At 47.3% G+C, this 21,876-nt stretch overlaps 1 protein-coding gene across 2 annotated transcripts in view; it reads left to right on the top strand.

The window, feature by feature from the left end:
* The window catches only part of TENM4 (teneurin transmembrane protein 4), an 801,941-nt gene that overhangs the window by 636,387 nt on the left and 143,678 nt on the right, over window positions 1–21,876 (top strand). For both annotated transcript variants that reach the window (XM_066369554.1, XM_066369563.1), the window contains 2 exons: window positions 1,318–1,518; window positions 20,664–20,849. In XM_066369554.1, coding sequence (XP_066225651.1) covers window positions 1,318–1,518; window positions 20,664–20,849 — 387 coding nt within the window. The remainder of the gene's footprint in view (window positions 1–1,317; window positions 1,519–20,663; window positions 20,850–21,876) is intronic.

The following is a 21,876-nucleotide window of genomic DNA, read 5'->3' as shown; positions in this document are numbered from 1 at the left end:
ATGTTGGAGCCCCCGGCCAGAACACCACTCTCCCCTTACAACTACAAGATGAATAGAATCCCCTACTGCCTGAAAACAACACTTTGGTTGAGTAGAGAAATGGACCAACTCCCTTCGTCAGTTCTGTCTTCTCTCTGCAGCCTGTGTGCACTTCCCATGTGAACCTGAGCCATGTGATGAGTTAGACTCTTCTTCACTTCTATGCGGTGCTTCACGGAGGGTTAGCAGTCTCCGCCGATTTTGTACAGCCCCATAACTAGAGCTCTGATTCAGGAGAATCCACCCAGTAGCAGAACTGTCATTAGATTCAGAATCAGACAGGCCTGTCCTCAGATTCCTCTCTGGAAGGGTTGAGCTCTATGATCTGGCATAAATCCTTCAGCTCTCTGAGCCTGACATTCCTCACTTGCTTCAGTTATTGAGAAAACTGAATCTGATAAGATATGTAAAGCACTTCCTATAGTGCAAGCAGAGAGTAGGTAACCTACAGTAGTTGGTTCCATTCCCTCTTTCTGGGTGGTCTCTGGAGTGCTTTGACCTTGGCCCTGGGAGCCCTGTGGGGGTTGCTTGTCTATGAGCTACAGCTATAGCGTTCACCCACCACGTGGGGATAAGCTGTGCAAAGCACCCATGTTTAATTTTGAACCGTCCTTGAAATGCTTGCCTGGAAAGATTTCAAAACAAATGCTTGTCTGAACAGTGAGGTTTGAAAGTTTATATCAATCATAAGAATTTTGGGAAGATGATAAAAATATAATGAAAGTTAAATGCGAAATAAATTCTCATTTAAATTAAGAAATCTATTTTAGTACCACAGTCACACATATAAAACTGCATTATGAAGTAGTAAACAATAATAGCTTGCCCCACAATGATACTTTGAGTACCTCTGCTGTGCTGGGCACTGTTCTAGGAAGTAGAGACACAGGAGTGCACAAAGCAATCGACCTCGATGATTGCAGTTATTACAGACATAGCAGGCATGGGGCGCTGTGTGAACACTTGGTAAGTATTTATTATTCAGTCCACTTCTAAAACCAAGAGGTAGGAGTTTGTATCCACCTTTTCCAGGTAAGGGAATCAAGATGCAGAGAGATAAACAGTCAGTCACCAGGTAGAGTCCAGAACTCAGGTCTACCATTTGCTAGACTTACTGCTCTTCACCGCACCAAATGGCTTCTCCACAGGAAATCTGTGTCCTTATACCAGAGTGCATGAAGCCCATCCACTCAACTACAAGGTACAGCACGTTGCTTAAAGAAGCCTCACCTGTGCTGGTCAGATGCTTACCTATGTTCTCTTCCCCTCGTGTCGCAGTGGACTGCATGGACCCCACGTGTTCTGGCCGCGGTGTCTGCGTGAGAGGCGAGTGCCACTGCTCCGTGGGATGGGGAGGCACCAACTGTGAGACGCCCAGGGCCACATGCTTGGACCAGTGTTCAGGCCACGGAACCTTCCTCCCAGACACCGGGATTTGCAGCTGTGACCCAAGCTGGACTGGACACGACTGCTCTGTCGGTAAGTGTGGGGAGAAGGGCATAGCATGGCCAGAGGGAGGTGTTTGCACTGTAACGCATTCACCATTCAGTTCTGACTGGTGCCCTGACCCTGATTCAGACACACACCTGCCTGCCCCTTGTCGCTGAATGCTCTTCCTCTTTTCCTGAACTTTAGAGGTCTTCAACCTCTACTCTTAGATGGGCAGAGGACTGAAAAATCATACCTTCACCCATTCCTTTCATAGTGGTGGCCTTGAGAGTCCAAACATTGCCCTTAACTGTGTTAGTTATAATAATAGAAGTTTGTCTGAACAAGCAATGGTACAGTGGTGCAATATATAGAGCATTGGCCCAGGACACTGAGGACCCAGGTTCGAAACCCCGAGGGTGCTGGCTTGAGCGCAGGTTCACCAGCTTGAGCGTGGGGTTACTGGTTTACACATGAGAGTATAGAACCGACCCTGTGGTCACTGGCTTGAGCCCAAAGGTCGCTGACTTGAAGCCCAAGGTCGCCGGCTTAAGCAAGGGGTCACTGGCTTGGCTGGGGCCTCCCAATCAAGGCACATATGAGTAAGCAATCAGTGAATAACTAAGGTGCCTCAACAAAGAATTGATGCTCTCATCTCTCTTCCTTCCTATCTGTTTGTCCCTGTCTCTCTCTCTCTCAAATAATAATAATAATAATAATAATAATAATAATAGATGTTTCACTAAAATCTCATCTCTCACATTACAAAGTCATCCCTAGAGGCAAGGCCACAGGGAGCAGTGTGCCCACATGAGATCTGCCAGGAGAGAGCTTTGGTTTCACTCACTCCTTCATTTGAGAATGAAGTCCAAACTCAGTGTAGTATTTAGGGTTCTCTGTGGTCTGGCCCCCACTTGCCTGTCTCGTGAGCTCCTCCACGAGACTCTGAGTTCCATGAGGATAGCAAACATGTCTGATTCGCCTCTCCATTCTCAGCACTCAGGCCTGGCCCACAGCAGCTGCTCAGTAAACACTGATGAATGAATGAGTGAGCAAATGAATGAATGAACACATGATTGAATGTGTTCACAATTGTAGTATTTGGTTCATCACAGAGTTTATGCATACAAAGTTCAAAGGATAATTATAGGGGCACCCTCTGTTTGTAAGCACTTTGTGATTTATAGACCTTCTCAAGGCGAGGATCAAATGAGAACACAGGTGAATCACCTAGCACAGTACTGGCATATAGTAGGTATGTTCAGTTCTAATTTATCATTTAAAGTGCGCACTATTTAAATACACACACACACACACAAAATAAGCTTATATGCATAGCATTATCATCCCCCTTCTACCAATTATAATAACGCTTTACTCAGTTTGTACTTACTGAGCACCTACTGTGTCCTAGATACTCTCCTGATCGGAAGGGATAAAGAGGTAGGAAGGGTTCTGCCTTTGTGAGCTTACAAGCCAGGAAGAGGGGAGAGGAGACAACAAACAAATGAAGAGAAATCAACAGATAAAGAAGCTTAGGCCCAGAAATTTTTAAGTAATCTTTTCCAGTGTCACACAGCTAATAAGTGATGGCATTTCTGGCTCTTTTTTTTTTTTTTTACTCTAAATCACTTTCCCTAACACACCACATTGATTAAACAAAGTGAAGCTCAAGTTAGCTCATTATGGTGTGTATTAACAATTCCAGTTGTGGTCAGGGAATAGGCTTGAGGCCATTGGCAAAAATGAGATCCATGTGACATCTGTGCCTTTGGAATACTTTGACTTACCTTTCCACGCCAGCTGGTAAATTGATGCTCAATACACAGTCTAAATTGATCTTTTCTCCTTGTTTGCAAGGCCTGTGTAAAGATGTGATTGAAAACGTAGATGCCCAGGGTCTTAGCAATAATTATTTTTATATAGCTTTGTTTATGGCAATATAATAAATGATTCCCTTAAACCAACACTAGGTGGTATTGTTCATTATGTGGCCACAAAGCTAATTTATGATAGGTATATAACTGTCCATACATTGTTAATCCCTGATGAGACTCCATACATTCTCCCGCGGAGGCAGGTATGATTTTGGCTGAAGTCACTAAGCACCGTTTAGTTGGCCCTGTGAAAGGAGACACAGAGCCATTGGCAGGGACTTTGAATGGAATAGTGAGAGTTCATCTTTCTTAACTCTGTGCACACCACTACCCATAACCGGTATCAAGCACGTGTATGGCTTCAAGTGCGAAGGCAAAGGAGCTCCATGTATTTAGAAGGGTCCCTGAGTCCCACACATCTAGGTTCAAACACTGGCTCGGCTACTTCCCAGTTATAACTTTGGGCAAGTTACTTCACCTCTCTAAGCTATAAAATGGAGATAATAATAATACTTGCCTTCTGGAGTTATCTTTTGGAGAATTATTATTTGAAGAATTATTTAAGATGTTAACAAAGCACTTAGCATGCTGCATAGCCCATGGTACAGGCTCAGTAAATGTTAGCTATTGTTATGAGTATAATTAAAATACCCATTGGTGAGAGCCCTTGATATTAACAAAGACATTTGATAGAGGCAAGATGAGATATGACCTTTCAGAAATGTCGATTATAGTTTTTAAATCTTTAACCGTAACTGACTAAAACAGTGTCCTGGTAACCACAAGGCCAGGGATTTAAAAGATGGCTTCAGAATTACCGTCTTCCCTTAAAATAGTAAAACAAGTTGAGCTGTCGAGCGCCTCACAGCCTATAACAATATTTTGGGTGCATACACACACGTACACACTCTGCAGCAACAGCTCCTGTTGAGGCAGCATGACAGGAGTGACATTATCCCCGTTCACATTGAGGCTCAGGGAGTTGCAGCAGCTTCACAAGTAAGGCTGGTCCTGGTGCACGACATGGCCTGGCGTGCCGGGAGCCCAAGTCCAGCCTGGGGCCTCAGCCAAGCCTGTGTCCCAGCACTCTGTGCTGCCTCCCACAGGCTACCGCTTTCCACAGCGGTCACCCCTCCCGAGGCCAGTCTGAAGCCAGCCCGAAGGTTAGCAAAAGTACTTGGATGGTAGCATTCTTCCCGCATCCCCTGCTGTGTAGTCAGCACCTGCCTGGGCTCATTGGTAGTTCTGCCGTGTGCTGTGTGACCTTGGCAAGGTACTTGACGGTTCTTAGCTTCAGTTTTCTTATCTGAAAAACAGAGTTAATTGTAGTGCCTACGTCAGAGGGTTATGTGATAATTAAATTATATAATGCATGTTCACAGGTCAAACAGTGCCTGCCCAGAGTGAGCACCATGTCTTTCTCCTATCTCTCTCTCAAGGGCACACCTTACCGAGAGGAACTGAAACTCATTATTGAATGTCAGGGATGATAGTCAAGGGACTCTTCATGTTCAGGGAGTTAGGATATTGGAACAGGCCCTGGATTTGGTTTCAAAGACCTACTCCCCACTGTTTGAATGGCTTCAGCAAGTTGCTTCAGCTCCCTGATCCTCATTTTCCTCCTAGGTAGATCTACCTGTGGGACTTTGGAGAGAGTTCAGTGAGGAAATATCGATGAAGGGGTTAGCACAGTGTCTGCACAACTCGGACACGAGCAAGCGCTGTCTCTAGTCATGTTCTCTGTGTTCCCTGCTGTGGCACAGCAGCGCTGGTGCACGGCCTTCGCATCAGGAGCTGCAGGCCAGCAGACATGTCCAAAGGAATTCTTGCACCATCAGCACTGATGGTGGGGTGTGGGATTGGCAACAATGGGCCCCCGCTGTCTGGCTGTCCTCCTAGGAAGGAAGCCTGGCTCTTCCCTGGGATGAGTGTCTTGCTGTTTGGCATGGAGGACCGGATTTAATGAAAGCCACTTAAATCAAATGCCCTGTACTCCACAACCAGCCTGTAAAGAAATGTGAGCAGACAAGTTCCCTAGCACATTGGTTAGGTTTGTGGAAACAGTGAAGTCAGATTTTATACAAGTGTTTACTCAGACCCCTGGGTTCCCAGGAACTTGCCTTCCAATCTCATCTCAGAAATCCGTCCTTCAATCAAGCTTCATTAATGTGGCCCTCCTTCCTGACAAACCACACAAGAGAGCTATTTGAACAGAGTCTGGTGTCCTGGAAGAGCACAGGCTATATGGCCCATCCCCTTGCCCCAGCACCCCTCTATCCTCAACTCCGGGCCCAGCGGGACTTCACTTTCTCAGTCTTCTGATGGTGATGGTGGTGATGGGTGGTGATGGTGGAGGTGATGCTACCACTGTTGTTTCACAGATGGGAAGGAGTTGGAGGAAAGAAATGACTTAAAAGTCATTCAGCAGGCCCTGGCCGGTTGGCTCAGTGGTAAAGCGTTGGCCTGGTGTGTGGAAGTCCCAGGTTCTATTCCTGCCAGGGCACACAGGAGAAGTGCCTATCTGCTTTTCCACCCCTTTCTCTCTATCCCTCTCTTCTCCTCCTGTAACCAAGGCTCCATTGGAGCAGTGTTGGCCCAGGCACTGAGGATGGCTCCATGGCCTCCACCTCAGGCGCTTGAACCGGAGCCATGCCCCAGATGGGCAGAGCATCGCCCCCGTTGGGCTTCCCGGGTGGATCCCAGTCAGGCATATGCAGGAGTCTGTCTCTCTGCCTCCCCACTTCTCACTTTAGGAAAATACAAAAAAAAAAAAAAAAGTCATTCAGCAAATCATTGGCAAAGTTTGAATTAAATCCAGGCCCACTGTTTCCAAGTCTTCACTTTGCCTCAAGCCCCCTTCCCATCCAAAGAGGTTTTCTTATCAGTAACCTTGTCTTTCTTCCTAATAAGCCACAGGATAGAACATTAACTAAAGAGCCATCTGTTTCTTAGTGCTTACCATATATCAGGTACTAAACTAACTTCTTTACAACCATCATCTTAGTCAAGGTTCACAAGAACCCTGTGAAGGAAGTATTACTAGTTCCATTTCCCAGCTGATGAAAGTGAAGCTCAGAAAAGTTAAATTTCTTACCCACATCCGAGGACCCTCCTCAGCTCTGTGGTAAACTGAGCAATGTGTTGTGATTGTGTCTGTCTCTTACTAAACTCTGAACTCCATGAGGTCAGATGGGGTGCGTTGATATCACTAGCATGGGGACTTACACATTATTAGGATCTCAGTGATCACTAAGTGAATGACTTACCCAGTGAAGGTCAAAGAGGAGGGAGAGACTACAGCCTAGGGCTCTGCCCAAAAAGATCCCAGCACTCTGCCAGATAGACAGTCTTCTCTCTTCTCTCAGGACTCCCCACCACCCAGCATTTGGTTTGGCAGGGTTACAACCAAGTCCCTGGGGCTCCTTTTCCATCCCTTTTTCCTAACCCAGCTCATGTTAACATCGTGCGTGCGTACTGCCAGCCAGTCAGAACCGCTCCTGGATAAGAGCTGGCCTCACTGCGCCTCCTTCAGGTCATCTTCCCCTGGAGCAGCCCTGCTGGCTGGACGCCTCGTCAGCTTCTGTGAACCGTGAGCATGTGTAGCAGCACTGCTGAGCAGAATGACATCCTCCATCCCTTCTCCGAGAGCTCCCTTTGGCTTTTCATCTCCTAGGTTTGGAGCTACTTCAGAAAAGGGAAGGAATCTGACCTCTTTAAGATGAACCTTCAAATTGGAACAGCCTACCTTTTTGTCAGATGCTAATGACTTCTGAAGATTTCAGGTTCTGTGGCATTGCCCAGGGTACCATTTCCAATATGTCAGACCCACCATTCGCCCTCCATGGGCTCTCCTCGGGTCTTCCTTCTCCTCCACCCCAGCCTCGTGGCCTCTGTCCTCAGCCTCATAAATTCATACCTCATTTCCACTGCTCTGTGAGCTCTCTGCAGTCTTATGTTCCATAAGTGACTTTTATTTGAGAGGGCGTTCTCACTACATTTTATTCCTCTTGGCTCATAGAAACAGTACCTGGTAGAGATTTTGCCTGTAAAACGCTCATGCTGGTGGGTTATGATTCTTGCTGTTTCATTGCAACTGAGTTTCATGGGATAACAGGTGGAGGTTTTTAGAGATTCAGGGGTATAAGGTTGCAGGTAGCACATACAGTCAATAAGAACCCATGGGATTTGGATTTGGACCAAGTCATATATTTTCTTTTCAAGATGCAGGTTATTCAGAGAATACAGGTAATAATACTTGCCTTGCATTGTTTTTCCAATTAGTTTTATATTTATGAATAAAATGCCTGGCATGGTGGCTGGCATTCAGTAAGCACTCAATAAAGTATTAGTATATATTTTTAGAATGCATGATTAAGTCTAAATTAGCAAAACAGTCCTTAGACTCTAACAAATTGTAAGTTTGAAGGCAGTTTAGATGGTCAAGGTTTGGAGCCAGACCTGTATTTGAGTCTGTTGACTTTGAACAACTTGCTTTCCCTCTCAGCAGCTTTGTCCCTTTGTAGTTTCTGAGACTCTACCTCCAGCACTGGTTGCCAAGTCTAGATGAAGAGTCATTCATGTGCTGGCACACTTATGCCCAAACAACAGCATGCGACCCACAGAGCATTGGCATCGACCTCCTCTCAGGCTAACGAGCTTCCTGAGCTCCAGTCAAGGGCAGAACACATCACAGCCCGCGCAGAGAGAGCACCAGCCCAGCTCCATGCCACACGCCTGCACCCATGCACTCACCCCTGACAGGCACAGTGCCTACTTCATTTACTCATCAACTTTCCTGGCTTCCCTGGGCGTAGGCACTGTTCTAGGCACTGAGAATCAGAGAGCCACAGTCCATGAAGGGAGCGACACCTGGTTATAAGACATGATAAGAACTCTGGTGTGTGTCCAGTGGGGTTTGCGAGCACAAAGCCATGAGCAGTGAGCTTGGCTGAGAGAGGACAGAGACAGGAGCCTGGGAAAGTCTTCCCTAGGGAGGAGATTTGAAAGGGGACTGAAAGGGGCTCCCTGGTGACAAAGGAGGGGAAGAGTCCAGGCAGAGGGAACAGTGTGCAGAAGCACAGAGCAATGCGGGCATGTCACCTATTGGTAATGCCCACGTGATTGGCAGGAGAGTAGGAGCCACGGGAGTGGGTGTAGGAAGTTAGGTCAGAAAGGTAGCAGGGTCCAAATCTTGGAGTCCTGAATGCCTTGCTGGAAATTTTGAATTAAAATAAAAATGTTTCAATACATGTTGTAGATTTCCCTTTCAGCCTCCGTGCCAGGCCCTTTCTTTAGCTCTCTCAGCTCAACCTGGCCTGGGTTCTACCTTCACTTCAGGGGGGCACCTTCTAGAATTCAAGCTCACATGCTCATACCTTTCATCTCTTCTCCCCTACCAAAAGAAGAGCAACTCACAGAGCATAATTAATAACAAATGACTAAATGTATAGGGAGCAGAACAGCTCGTATCAAATTAAGTCACAATTGACTGCAAAATAAGCTCGATGCCTTCAAAAATTGAGCTGAAAGTAGCAACAGGGTTAAAAAAAAATTAAAGCTCCAAACATAGCAGTTGCATTAGTGCTAAATTTTGAAAATGGTAATTCGATTTTATTTACGAGGCAAAATATAATTACATTTAAATTCGAGGGAACAGAATTTAATTCTTATTAATGACAGAAAGACTAAGTGAGATGCTTTAATGCCAGAGAAATTGTCTTACGTTCATGGATGGGAGAGAAAATTAGATTCAGCGTTGAGCATTTTCCCCTGTTACAAGTCTCATTTGTGTAGCCGGAATTGTTCCTGCTCTGAGCAGCCGTTGCTTCGCAGCCCAGAAAGCACAGCCCCGACTTCCAATTAAACATCAAAAGGAAATGATCAGACGGGGACTCTTTTTGTCTAGATAGGTATGTATGGTAAGGGAGGGGAAACTCAAGGTTAGAATTTCACCTAAGGAATAATATCCACTGAGACATGACATTTCCTCTACCCCTTCCCAACGGCAAGTGCTGGTCTAAAAATCAAAGTTCAGAATAATAAATATCTGTGAGATCTGACACAGAGGCAGAGAAAGGCGTGGAGGTGTCGGAAGGGGGCCGAGACGAGCTCACCCATTGTCTGGGAAGGAGTGTGGAGGTTTCAACACAATGAGATGGTCAGTTCCTAACATTTAATCAAAGACAGAAAGTGGGCCCAGACAGGCGTACTGCTCGATACTGCCAGTGTTAAAGGTCGATAAACCAGGAGCTGGCAGCTTTGTAATGTGGCAGCCTGTCCTCTGACAGCCCTGGAACACATCCCACTGGAACTCGAGCTCTTCCGTATGCAAATATAAGCCCTTCTGAAACCAGGCTTCCGCGTCAGGTTTCTGCTTGGATGCCCGAGCTGGTATCTTATATAGAATCTCTGGTTGTCTTCCTCAATCAACCTGCTGGTCTGATAACGTGTAATTTAAAAATAATAACTGTTCCTTGAATGAAAATTTTACAGAGCTCCTTCATGTATGTGCTCCCTGATTGATTCAAACAACACATCCATAAACAGATGGTAGTATTCCCAGGAAACCGGGGTTCAAAGAGCTCAGGTGACTTGCCCAAAGACACTCTAGGCAAACAAGGATTTCAAACCCAGCCTGCTCTGGCTTCGGAGCCCAGGCTTATCCCCTGCAGAACTCTGCCATGAGCTCTTACCAAGGTTTATGCAGATACTGTTGAGTCAGGTATGAGATTTATCAAGTCCCACTTCATTCAGTACCACCTCCAGGGACCGTGTGAATTGGATCATGACCAAACAGTACGCTGGGCACTACCACCAGGGTTCAAGAAAAAGAGCAGTTGCTTTCTGGGCTGATCAGGGTGGCTTCTGGGGGGAAGTGGGATGTAAGGAGGGTCCTGGAGGTCGGATTTGAGTTGGCAGAAACAGGAGGAGGAGGCAAGCACCTGGCAGCGGCCCACGTGGAAGTCAAAGATCTGCACAAAGATTGGACTGATCATGGCATTTTCTAGGAAAGACTAGTAGTCTGGAGTGGCTCAGGATATTTGTCGCAATAGTGAGAGGGGGAGAGGAGAGAGAAGTTGGCAGGTGTTAGTTCATAAAGGGTCCTGAAGGAGTTTAGGTTTTATCTGTGAGTGGGAGCCACTGAAAAAATTTAAGCGGAGATGCAACACAGTCATATTTGGTTTTAGAAAGCTTACTCTAACATTAGCATGCAGTTTGAGGTACCTTGGGGACATCTGGGTGGAGGTGTCCAGGAGAGAGAGATAAGCACATGACTGGGTGGAGGGGTGGCCCTTCGCAGGGAGATCAGGGTTGGAAGTTTTCAGGAGGAGCTGTGAACATCAGCTGCCTTTTCAGCTCACCCATTTGAGTCCTTTCAGTAGGGTTTGAGGAGTGGTCCCGCCCTGGCTAAAAGGACACATCCTAGTCACATGCTTTGGTTTCTCTGCTCACCAGCCTTTTCCTAGCTTGTTACCCTTCAACAAAGTCAGACCCTGTTTGAAGTTCTCCTCCAAACTAGGTTTGAACACCGCTAATCAAGAAGCCCAATACCCTCCAATTAAGATGAATAGCAGTGGCCTACTACCTCTTGTGATAGGTGCTTCAAAAAGCTTGAAATTCTAGTCCCGGGGGGAAAGGTGTGGAGACGGCCACACAGCGACATTCTGGAATTCACTTTCCTGCTTGGTTTGAAAGCTTCCCAAGCTCCTTGAGAGAGGTGAAAGGCCGTGTGGTTTCCAAGGCTCATTAGCTGGCTGCCATCTCGATCTGTGGGATGGAGCCATGGCTGGGAGCAGCTCTGACTCTCGTGTGCCAGGGATGGAAGTTGCAAAGCATGGGAGAGTGGCTGGGGTTTGGCCTCAAGGTCAAAAGGAGACTAATTACTGCGAGGAAGTCAGAGGCTCCTTTCCCCTTCTGGCTTCTTCCTGAAACCTGCACTGACAGTAAAAAGCCATCTGCCCAATTTAGTGAGAGAGGAAAGACGGGAGAGTAGGTGCTATATTCCAACCAATTTGTTCAAAACATGGGGCTATCTGGCCTGTGGAAGGGAAAGTTAACTCGTAATTAGTTTACTGTATGTCAGGAGTGGGGGCCAATTTTGTGCTCATGTATGCATTGGTAGACTTGAGTTGCTTGAGGATAGGAATAATTTGATATAATTTCTGACTCCCCATTCTAGGAGTATCTGATACATAGTAGGCGTGGAATACAGGGATGGGCAAAAGTAGGTTTGCAGTTGTTCATGTGGCAAAAGACATGCAGGGTATAATTATTACAATAGCTTTATCAACTGTTTCGTGTATGCACAACTGTAAACCTACTTTTGCCCACCCCGTATTTTTTATTTTTATTTTTTGTGAGAGAGACAGGAAAGGATAGAGAAAGAGAAAGAAAAGAAAAAGAAAGAGAGAGAGGGAGGGTGAGAGCGTAAGAAGCATCAACTCATAGTTGCTTCGTTTTTGTTGTGCACTGATTGCGTCTCCTACGTGCCTTGACCAGGGATCAGAAGGGATCAAGCCGAGCCAGTGTCCCCTTTTGGGCTCAAGCCAGTGATCTCGGGCTTTTCACGCCAGTGACCTTTCGGCTCAAGCTGGCAACCTTTGAGACAATCCTCCACTCAAGCCAGCAACCCCTTGCTCAAGCTGATGAGCCTGTGCTTAAGTTGGCGACCTCAGGGTTCCGAAACAGCAATCTCAGTGTTCTGTGTCAAAGCTTTATCCACTGTGCCACCACTGGTCAGGTCACCTATATATTTTTTAAATCAGTTTTAAGACTCTGGTAGATAGGTCTTATTATTGCCATTTTATAAATGACAGAAATAAGAGTCAGAGGTGTGCAGTATTTGTTTCCCATAGAAGGAAAGGAACAGAGCAGGCTCTGTTCAGTTTGCTTAAATCCAAGCCTCTGTTCTGTGCAAGATCATAAAACCGTTTCCTGTTCTTCATAGGAAGACTCATTTCCTGTGTGAGACTCACTGTAGGATGCCGAGTTTAATCTGACGATAGCAGGACTTTTGAGGCAACACTAATAACCCTGATAAAGAATAGTCCGCTTAAAGTGCTTTGGGAATGCAGGAAGTAAAACCCCTTCCAGCTGGGGCACCGGAAAGAGGCTTCAAGGAGCAGGTGGCACTGGAGTCAGAACTCAAACACATGTAGAGTTGAACATGTGAAGATGGGGGTAAAGGAGAACCCAGACCGTGGAAACAGATGTGCAGAGGCACAGAGGAAGAACCAAAGGGTGCAGTAGGCTCTCCCCGCTCTTAACCAGTTGTCTATCTGAGCCTTCACATAACTGTTTCCTAAGGCAGCTGTCAAGTTCTGGCTCAGGTACTGACATGCATGTCACTGTGCATTCCTCTCGCTGGGCCCTAGTCTTCCTGTTTATAGAACGTGAGAGATTCTCTGAGGTGCCATCTCATGCTCTGACCACAAAACTGCTCCTGTGAGTTCTCCTCCCATTTTTGTCTCTTACCACTAAGCCTGCCTAAAGGACACACCCTGGCCAGAACCAGGCCCCTTCCTGCCCAATGTCATCTCTCTCCTGGCTTCCCCTCTTTCTTCTTCATTTTCCCCTATTCCCATGGCCCTTCACCTCCAGCTCTTCTTCTTCATCACTCACAGCTCTCGTGTCTGTGTGTCTTTCTTCCTTGCCAAACCCAGGATCATCCCAACCACTCACCGTCTCTGATCTTAGGGCTGGACTTCTAAGTGCCAAAAGCCTTGTCGTATCATGCGCGTGATCTTTAGCGTCTCCTGGGCACTTCCAGGTGCAGTTCTTGTACTTTGTAAGTTATTGCTCTTATTACCAAGGGGTTCTTTCAAACATCCACATCTGTTCATCAGCATCCTGTTCAGCAGAGAATTCTACCTCACTGAGAACACTGAAGCATTAGTTATGTGCTTTCCCAATATCCTGGCCTGTCCTTACACAGGTCTCTGCCTCCAGGCCTCTCTCCAGAAGATGAGGTGCCCACCAAATCCATCCCTCTTGTGCTTCAGACCCAGTCCCCTCCAGCTGTTGAGAGGCACTTCAGTTGTTCACATTACCCCCTTGCTTTCCCCAGTATCACCAAACTCAAATACTTCAAAGAGTGCCCAATACTAAGCACATGACATGGTGCTCATTTAAGCCTCATATGAACCTGAGATGTTGGTGTCTGTGCCCTATTCTGCAGCAGAGAAAACTGAGGCAGAGAAAGATGAAGTAAGTTGCCCAAGTCACACAGTTAATTGGATGGATGGATGGATGGATGGATGGATGGATACATGGATGGATACATGGATGGGTGCATGGATGGATGCATGGATAGATGGTGACTGGATAGCTGGTTAGATGATTAGATAATTGGATGGATGGACAGATGGATGGGCAGATGGATGGATGGAAGATGAACAAACAAGAGAAAAATAATATAATGAACATTGGGTCAGGGTGAGGAAGGAGACTCAAACTCTGATTTCAGAGAACCTATTAAGCTGGAGTGATGATCTATTACATAATTTACAGTCAGGGAGATGTGTCAGATTACATCTGATATTTTACTTAAACCTGAGATGTTGCTTAAACCCACAATTTGCAGACCAAAAACCTGTGTTAATAATAGTCACCTTTTATTCTAGCTAAGTATCTTTGAGCAAGTTGCATAATCTCTCCAAGTGATTTCCTCAACTATAATTCGGGAGTAAAAATACCTTTGCAGGACAGCTGTGAGGATTTAATGAGATAACACCTGTGTGCCACCAACAGTGGGTCCACAATTTTTTCCTTATTTTTGCCTTCAATGCTGTGTAGTGTGGCTCAGACTTAAAATGTATCGAGATTTCAGAGAAATCCCCCAAGCTGGACACTAACTCAGATGAGCTAGAGATGAAACAAAATCCTAGTGGGAACCATTTTAAATTATTTAACCCTCTATTAATATTTCTTAAGGTCACTCTGAGAACCTCAGGTCCTATGTAAAATAGAACAATTTTCCAATCATTTCCTATCCTTTGTAAGCACAGACTTATTAAAGGACTTCCCAGGAGGTTTCATGGACCAGGGCTCTATCCAAACATCCCTGGGATTTTAAAAATAGCTTCACCTGTATCTGTTCTGCTCAGCAGGAAAGAATGTACACAAATCCTTGGGTGGGGTCCCCTCCATCCCTCACTCATGTCAACTTTGAGCATCTTTCCAAGTTAAAGAAATTTTGTGGGGAAATCACATATAAGTCTCTCCCTTTAGGGGAAAGGTACAGCTTCCCCTATCAACTATGAAAATAAACAGGAGTGTAAAGTAAATCAGGTCAAATTAAAATATAGCCCCATGATAGGTCTCAAGCTTCATCCAGGCTCTTATGAGATCAGCATGTACCTATAAGAGCCTGGGGCAACATCTGCCGTATGCACACACTTTGGGGCACCATTAACCAATAGCTACCCCTTATATCTTACCCTACTCTTTCTTTTCACCTCCTCCTTCTGTATCCACCTGTGTTACAGAGAAAAGGGGTGGGACACAGACATTGGTGTAAGGAAGATGTGTGTGAGGGTTTAAGTACTGAGACACTTTAAAATTATAGTGTTCTCAATTGGAAATTAAAGAATATGAGTTTCTAAGGTTAGGCACAGAGGAAAGTGAGCTTGTGTGAGTATATTTAACCAAGTAAATTTTGTACAATATGGCACTGAGATAGAGTTGAGCCAACTGACATAACACCTCTTCCATGAAGCTTTCTTTTTTTTTTTTATTTCATCTGCTCTTTTAACAAATATTTGTTGAAAGCTCATGCTGTGCCAGGCCTAGGGCCTGCTGCCAGGGAGCCAAGACCAATAAAAGCTAGAGCCTGCCGTCAGGTGGGCTTCCAATCTGGAGAGAAGACAGCCATGTACACAGGTGAGGCAGGGCAGAGGTGGGGTGGGCAGGTGTCTAGGACAAGAGCTAAGGTGTTCTTGGGCCTCACCTGGTTCATGGCCAAGGACCTGTACAGTACAGTCAAGGACTTGATAGGCTTGGAATTTTAGAACAGTGGGGGATTTTCACTTATTTGTAAGAGGGTACCTAGGCTACCAATATAGCTTCTAACTGTTTTGAAGGTCTGGGCTGGTGGTACCATGCTAGGTGACCAGAAAAATGGCTTAATATACAAATTTTGGGGCCGCTGCTAGGAAAGCAAATATTTCACTCCTCAGGAGTGTGCTTCTCGGCCAGGTGACCAGTTGTGCTGATCCAGGACATCCTAGATCCTCATCATTCAGTCGTATACATAACATAGTTTTCATACAGCTTTTCACATATACTTACCTCTGTTATCACCACCCACCCTGTTGGAGACCATTATTACCCTCCCCATTTTGGGGTGAAAAGTAGGGCTCAGAGTAATTGAGTAATTCCCTCAAGGACTGCACAGGGACCCAAGGAAATTGGGGCGTCAGAATGTGAACCAGAGTCTCCTGTGTGGATTGTGTATTCCATGGTACTCCAGAAGAGGCCTCCCAGGCCCCGACTCTCCAGCATTTTGTGAGCAAGCTCTGACATCAATCACGGGAAAGCCAACTAGCATTTATCAAATGCTCACTTGTTTTTGGGTGTGTTGCATAAATCAACAACCAATCTTATCTTCTGACTTCAGTCTGGTATGCTTGCCTCTCCACCTCATTTCCTTTCTTACAAGAATATGTGTGCACAATTTATCACACCCCCGACTGTGTGCCAGGCACTAGGCTAGAAGCTTCACCCCCATTCGTGTTAACTCATTTAACTGATTGAGATCGTGTCTGCCTGCCACACTAGAATGTAAACTCCCTGAGGTCAGGAGAGGACTGTGTCTGTCTTCTACACCATTGGATCCCCAGGGCCCACTATAGTAAGCACTACAAAATTAAATGACAGCAATTCCTACGCTTCTCCACAGTGGTGGGTGTCACCCCTGCTGACCTCTGAGGAGACCTGAGACCTAGAGAGGAGCCATGACCCAAAGTTACGTCAAGTGCATAGGAGCTGTCAGAGCACGCTCTTTGGCATCGTCCTATCTGGTTTTCACCCATCTCACTGGGAAGTTCAGTCTGCTTTGATGTCAAAGCAGAACAGAGAAGGAAAAATAAAGAAATTCCTTTTATTTCAAGGTCAAAAAAAAAATATTGAGGTATATAGATGAATAATAACAGAAGTGCCTGCAGCTTGAGGACAAATGCTAAAGCAGCGTCTCGGGCTCCTGAGATGCGTCAGTGGGCCTCTTCCACCGGGGCAGAGGAGAGCCTGGGCCCTGGCGGGTGGTGTGGCCCATCGGTGAGCACCCCATAAACATCAAGGTCAGGCCCCTCTCATGAAATGTGTCGGAGCTCACAGCCCAGCCTGGAAAGGGCTGGCCTGGCGGAGGGGCGCTTGGCCACCAGGCAGCTGGGGCCCCAGGCCGGGAGGGCGCGCCAAGTGAACTGACGAGGAAATGCAGTGTTTGAGTGGACAGCTCTGCGACCTCGAGACGAGAGCAGGGAGGCCGAGTGTCTGGGAAACTGCAGAGAGGATCTCACTTCATCTCGCATCCATCCAGGGCCTGGTGTGGATGTCACAAAGGATAAGCAACCGGGCCAGAAAAGGGGGCAGATGTGCTTGAAGAACCGAAAGTTCCCCTCCAAGGAAAGGCTGCCCCTTCGCCTACTCATTTCCTTATCTGGAAAATGTCTGTGTTACAGCATTGCTCTGAGGATTGTCACAATGAGGAAGAAGCACCAGATGACCACCTGACCTTGTAGAATTCCCTCATGCCCCTTGGCTCAGGAGCCTCACCTCTAGGAAAGATAATAGCCAGGTGTTCTCACGGCATTGTTTTGACAGTTAAATGAGAAATGGTCCTTGAAGAGTGCTTTGTAAACTATAAGACCTGATGTAAGTGTGAATTATCAAGTCAAAAAAACAGCTTTCCCACACATTACCCCATTTGCTTTAACACCTGCCCTGTGAGATGGGTGAAGTGGGAGTTATTATTCCCGTTTTACAGAAATGGAAAGCAAGGTTTGATGAGTTTCATAATTTGCAACTTGCAGGTTACCCAGGCAATAAGTGGCAAAGCCAAGGGTAGACCCCCAATATGTCTGATCCTGAAACTCAGTTTATTGCATGTACACGGAAAGGTGCAGAAGTAAGAAACGGCTATAGATTATCTGGGTAGCTTTGGGATGCCAGGATCAGTTTGTGCTTTGTCTGGACTGTGATCTCCTGGAGGGTGGAGGTCATGTCTTACTGTCCTCTGGAGTCCTAGCACCAGACATAGTCTCTGGCACATAGTGGGCATGGAATATTGAAGGAACAAATGAATCAGTATGAATTTACTGATAAACTACTGGATGTCAGGAACTCGATATCCACTAAAGTGGGTGCTATCATCACCCCCATTTCACAGAGGAAGAAAATGAAGCTGAGGACAATTGAATAGGTTTCATAAGGTCAAATCACTGGCAGCACTGGTATCTAGAGCCCCTTCTGATTCCAAGTCTTATGCTCTTCCATTCCCACAGCTTTCAGACTAATTAATGAAGGAACGAGCTACCTGTTAGCGAAGACCTGAAGTCAGTCAAGTCATAGGGAAAGCGTGCCTGCTCTGCTCCCTACCCCGTGAGCTTCGCATACCCTGCTGCCTAAATCACCAAGGCTGTGTCCCCCGTAAACTACCACCTGCAAACGGTGCTGAGTACACCCCAAACAAATGCTAATCTTTCCTCCCAGTCTCTCAGGAAAGTTCCAGCCCCGAGTGCAGGCTCAGCCTCTGGAGTCACCAGGGGTCACTGCACTGAGCAGTGCTGTGCAGAAGGGATGCAAACTTCAGAAACAGACCACGTGGAGGACTGGGGCCTGCAGACTGTCTCTGTGATCCGTGTGCAAAGAAGGGAAAGAAGCTTGAAGGGCACCCTGAGAAAGCCCATTCCAGGGGGGCTACTGGACGGAGTGACATTATTCCATACCCCTCACCTGAGACATTTCCTGAGGGCAGCTCACTAGAGACAAGCAGAGAGATAGTCCTGGACCAGTTTTCAGCCAGACTGAGCAGGGTGTTTGTGAACTCTTGTACATTCTCAGGCACCTGCGTGTTCCTCCGTTATCCAGCAAGCCTTAAGTAAGGGTCTGTCCTGTGCCAAGATCTGGGTTGGGTACCAGGCATAGAACTGATCAGAAGGCCCTGGCTGGTTGGCTCAGTGGTAGGATGTCGGCCTGGCATGTGGAAGTCCTGGGTTCGATTCCCAGTCAGGGCACACAGGAGAAGTGACCATCTGCTTCTCCACACTCCCCCTCCCCTCTTGCCCTCCTGCAGCCATGGCTTGAATGGGCAAGTTGGCCCTGGGCACTAAGGATGGCTCCATGGCCTTGCCTCAAGCACTAAAATAGATCAGTTGCCAAGCAACGGAGCAGTGGCCCCTGATGGACAGAACATCAGCCCCAGACAGGGGGTGCCAGGTGGATCCCAGTTGGGGCGAGTACACAAGTCTGCCTCTCTGCTTCCCTGCCTCTCACTTGATTAAAAAAACAAACAAACAAATGAACTGACCAGAAGAATTCAATCCAGCCTCGGACGTCCCTCATCTGATGGTGAGGCAGACGCAGAAGCAGCAAATCGCTTTACCATTCAGCCTGGAAAGCCAGGAGCAAGAGAATAGCACAGGGTGCCTCGCAGCAGGCTACTTGGGCAGAGGGACACTTGAACTGAACCTGGAGTAGATGATGCTCTGTAACCTGGAGGGCACTTGCCGACTCCCACAGTCTTAGAGCCAAAGGGACCTTTGATGCCATCAGGTCCCCCCCACCCAGTAGATGAGGAAACTGACATCCAGAGAGGGGAAGTGACCTTCCCACGGTCACATAGCAGATTAGTGGCTGAGTAGACACAGACCTTGCAAACCTGGTCCTTGGGTTCCTAGTCTACAGCTCACTGTCCTGAGAAACGTTTCTTGAGTTGGTGACCTTTGCCATGCCCTTGCTGTCATCCATTCCACTGAGCGCCTGCACAGCCCTGACGGTCAGCACAGATGCTGTGAGGCAGCATCGCTCCTGCCCACACTCAACACATCGGCAAAGTCAAGGAACCTGGCCAAGGTCATGCAGCTCAGCAACTGGGTTTCAAAGAGCCCTGGTTCTAGGTCAGGGCCCTTTGAACCCACTGTACAGTAGCCTCCTCCTCCTCTGGGCAGCTGAGGAATCCAATGTGCTACTGCATGTAGCATCCCCCATTTCAGGTAGTGTGCTTGGTAAGGTGTCTGGCATTGTAACACACCATGAATGGGTAACTCACTGTTGTTGTTGTTTTAATTCTTGAACATTTTAATGATTGCCTTCTAGATTCATACAAAAAAAGATCTGAGCCTCTAAAATCTAATTTTATTTTCTTTCCTTTTTCAAAAGTACCTGGACTATTATTTGCTTAGTGGAGTAGAAATGGGCAAATACAGTTTGACATGGATGCCAAATAATTTAGTTTGAAAGAACTTCAAGACGTTGGGATTTTCACTTGAAGACGGGTGGGCTATGAGGCACAGAATCGGGTCAGGGTCTCCATTGGGCCCTGGCCATGGTTGCTCTGCCCATTTCCTAAAAAGCAGTTGTGTTTGGGAGCCTTCATAACCTCTGCCTGAATAACTGTGAAGCTACGCTGACCCCAGGCCCAAGGAGCTTGTGAATCAGGTCATGGCCATGTTAGTGAAGGGCTGGGCCGCTCCAGGCTGCTGTGGAGCACCCCCACCCCCATCGGCTTGCTTTGGATAAGAAGGGCCATGTAGCTGGTGCTTCTAAGTGGAGTTGCAGGAATGAGGCACGGAGCAGGAGGACAGGGCAGCAACCCAGCAGAGGCCCACAGCTGGCACCAGAGTACACCAGGGGCTGCAGGGTCCAGCCTTCCTTTACCCACACCAACCTGAGTCCAGGCTGGAGCAACACGCAGGCCCAGGACCCTTCACGGCCCAGCCAGACCCACAAGCTTGGCAGTCGGGGGCTCATCCTCACTTTGTTTTCACACATAACTGGTTTTTAATTAAATTTGACTTTTCCTCACATCTGTTCAGCAGTGTAGTCCCCTTTGGAAGTGGCAGGCACAGAAGTGGGGACAGGCTGGTGATGGGAAAAAGCAGACGGAGCAGAGCCCTTTAAGCCCTCCTATTTCGGTGAAGAACAGGCTTCCACCCAGACAATTGTTCTTGTCCGAGGGCCATTGTCCATGGAGATCAGCTTCCCAAGCCCCAGGAATCCAGACTGCTCACAGAAGCCAAGGAAGGCAGCCACGTGTGCCCCTTCCTCCCAACAACAACTTGCTCAGCGCTTGTTTTTTCTCTCCCCTCCCCCTCCTCCCCACAGAGATCTGCGCTGCTGACTGTGGGGGACACGGTGTGTGCGTGGGCGGCACCTGCCGCTGCGAGGACGGCTGGATGGGAGCAGCCTGTGACCAGCGGGCCTGCCACCCGCGCTGCGCTGAGCACGGGACCTGCCGCGACGGCAAGTGCGAATGCAGCCCCGGCTGGAACGGCGAGCACTGCACCATCGGTATGGGGGCCAGGCCTCGGGGTACCTTCTCTGGCCTGCCTGGTGCCTTTGTCTTTCGGGTACTTCGGGGCCAGGACTGGACCCTTACTGCATGTGGGAACTGGGCAAAAAGTCCTTTCATCTGGTGACACTATGGTTGGCATTTCCTAGACACCAATTGGGCTTAAACTCATAAGTGAACACTTTTTACCTCCCTTCCTCCCAATCTGCGTTTCCCAGATACTAGGTAGCAGGTTAGCATGCCTTGCTATTTAGCCTTTCCTTGGCCAAATGCAGTATAGATATGTGTTAAGGAGCTATGGTTCAAGAATGAGGCAGAGGAGTCTCCCTTACCAGCTGTGGGCAAGTCCTAATGCCGCTCTGAGCCTCAGTTTTCTCACCTATAAAATGGGGATAATAATTCATGTAAAGAGCTGAGAATAAGCTGGCACATAGCCGGGTGCTCAGTAAATACAGCCATTATTATCATATTCACAATCTGGTAGGGAGGGGTTGGGCCTAGTTCTGAATCCTCCATACCCACTGGTCTGCTAGGTCTGAGCTCCCAAAGAGGTCTGGAATCCTGGGCAACGCTTCCCACAGGCCGCATCTGCATCCCATTAGGGTCTCGGACCCCTCCCACCCCTGTCCTCGGCTTCCGTCCTGTCTGCATTTGTCTCCTTGCCCCTCTCTTGGGGGCTCCTCGGCTCCACCGACCCCTGCTAAAGCAGCGCTGCTGGCAGCTTTCAAAACAAGCCGATCACTCCGTTCCCTTCTCTCTGCCTTTCCTGCTGGTTTTGTTGATTTTAAACACAGCCAGACATTTTTGCTTGGTTTATTATCTGGAATGAACACTCACCAAAAGCTTTTTATTGAATCAACTGGTTTGTGTATGTGTGTTTTAACTTCTTCCCTTCCATTTTTTTTAGAGGAAGGGTCTGTGATCAGATGGTAAGCACATGGCTTTAAAATGCAGGGTTCTGGGTGCTTCTCCAGCTCTGAAAGTCACTTCTTGAGTCTTACAGCAACTAGGAGACGAGCCCCAAAG

The sequence above is a fragment of the Saccopteryx leptura genome, chromosome 1 (assembly GCF_036850995.1).
Source record: "Saccopteryx leptura isolate mSacLep1 chromosome 1, mSacLep1_pri_phased_curated, whole genome shotgun sequence".
Taxonomy (NCBI): Eukaryota; Metazoa; Chordata; class Mammalia; order Chiroptera; family Emballonuridae; genus Saccopteryx; species Saccopteryx leptura.
This window is presented reverse-complemented; position numbering and strand designations above follow the sequence as displayed.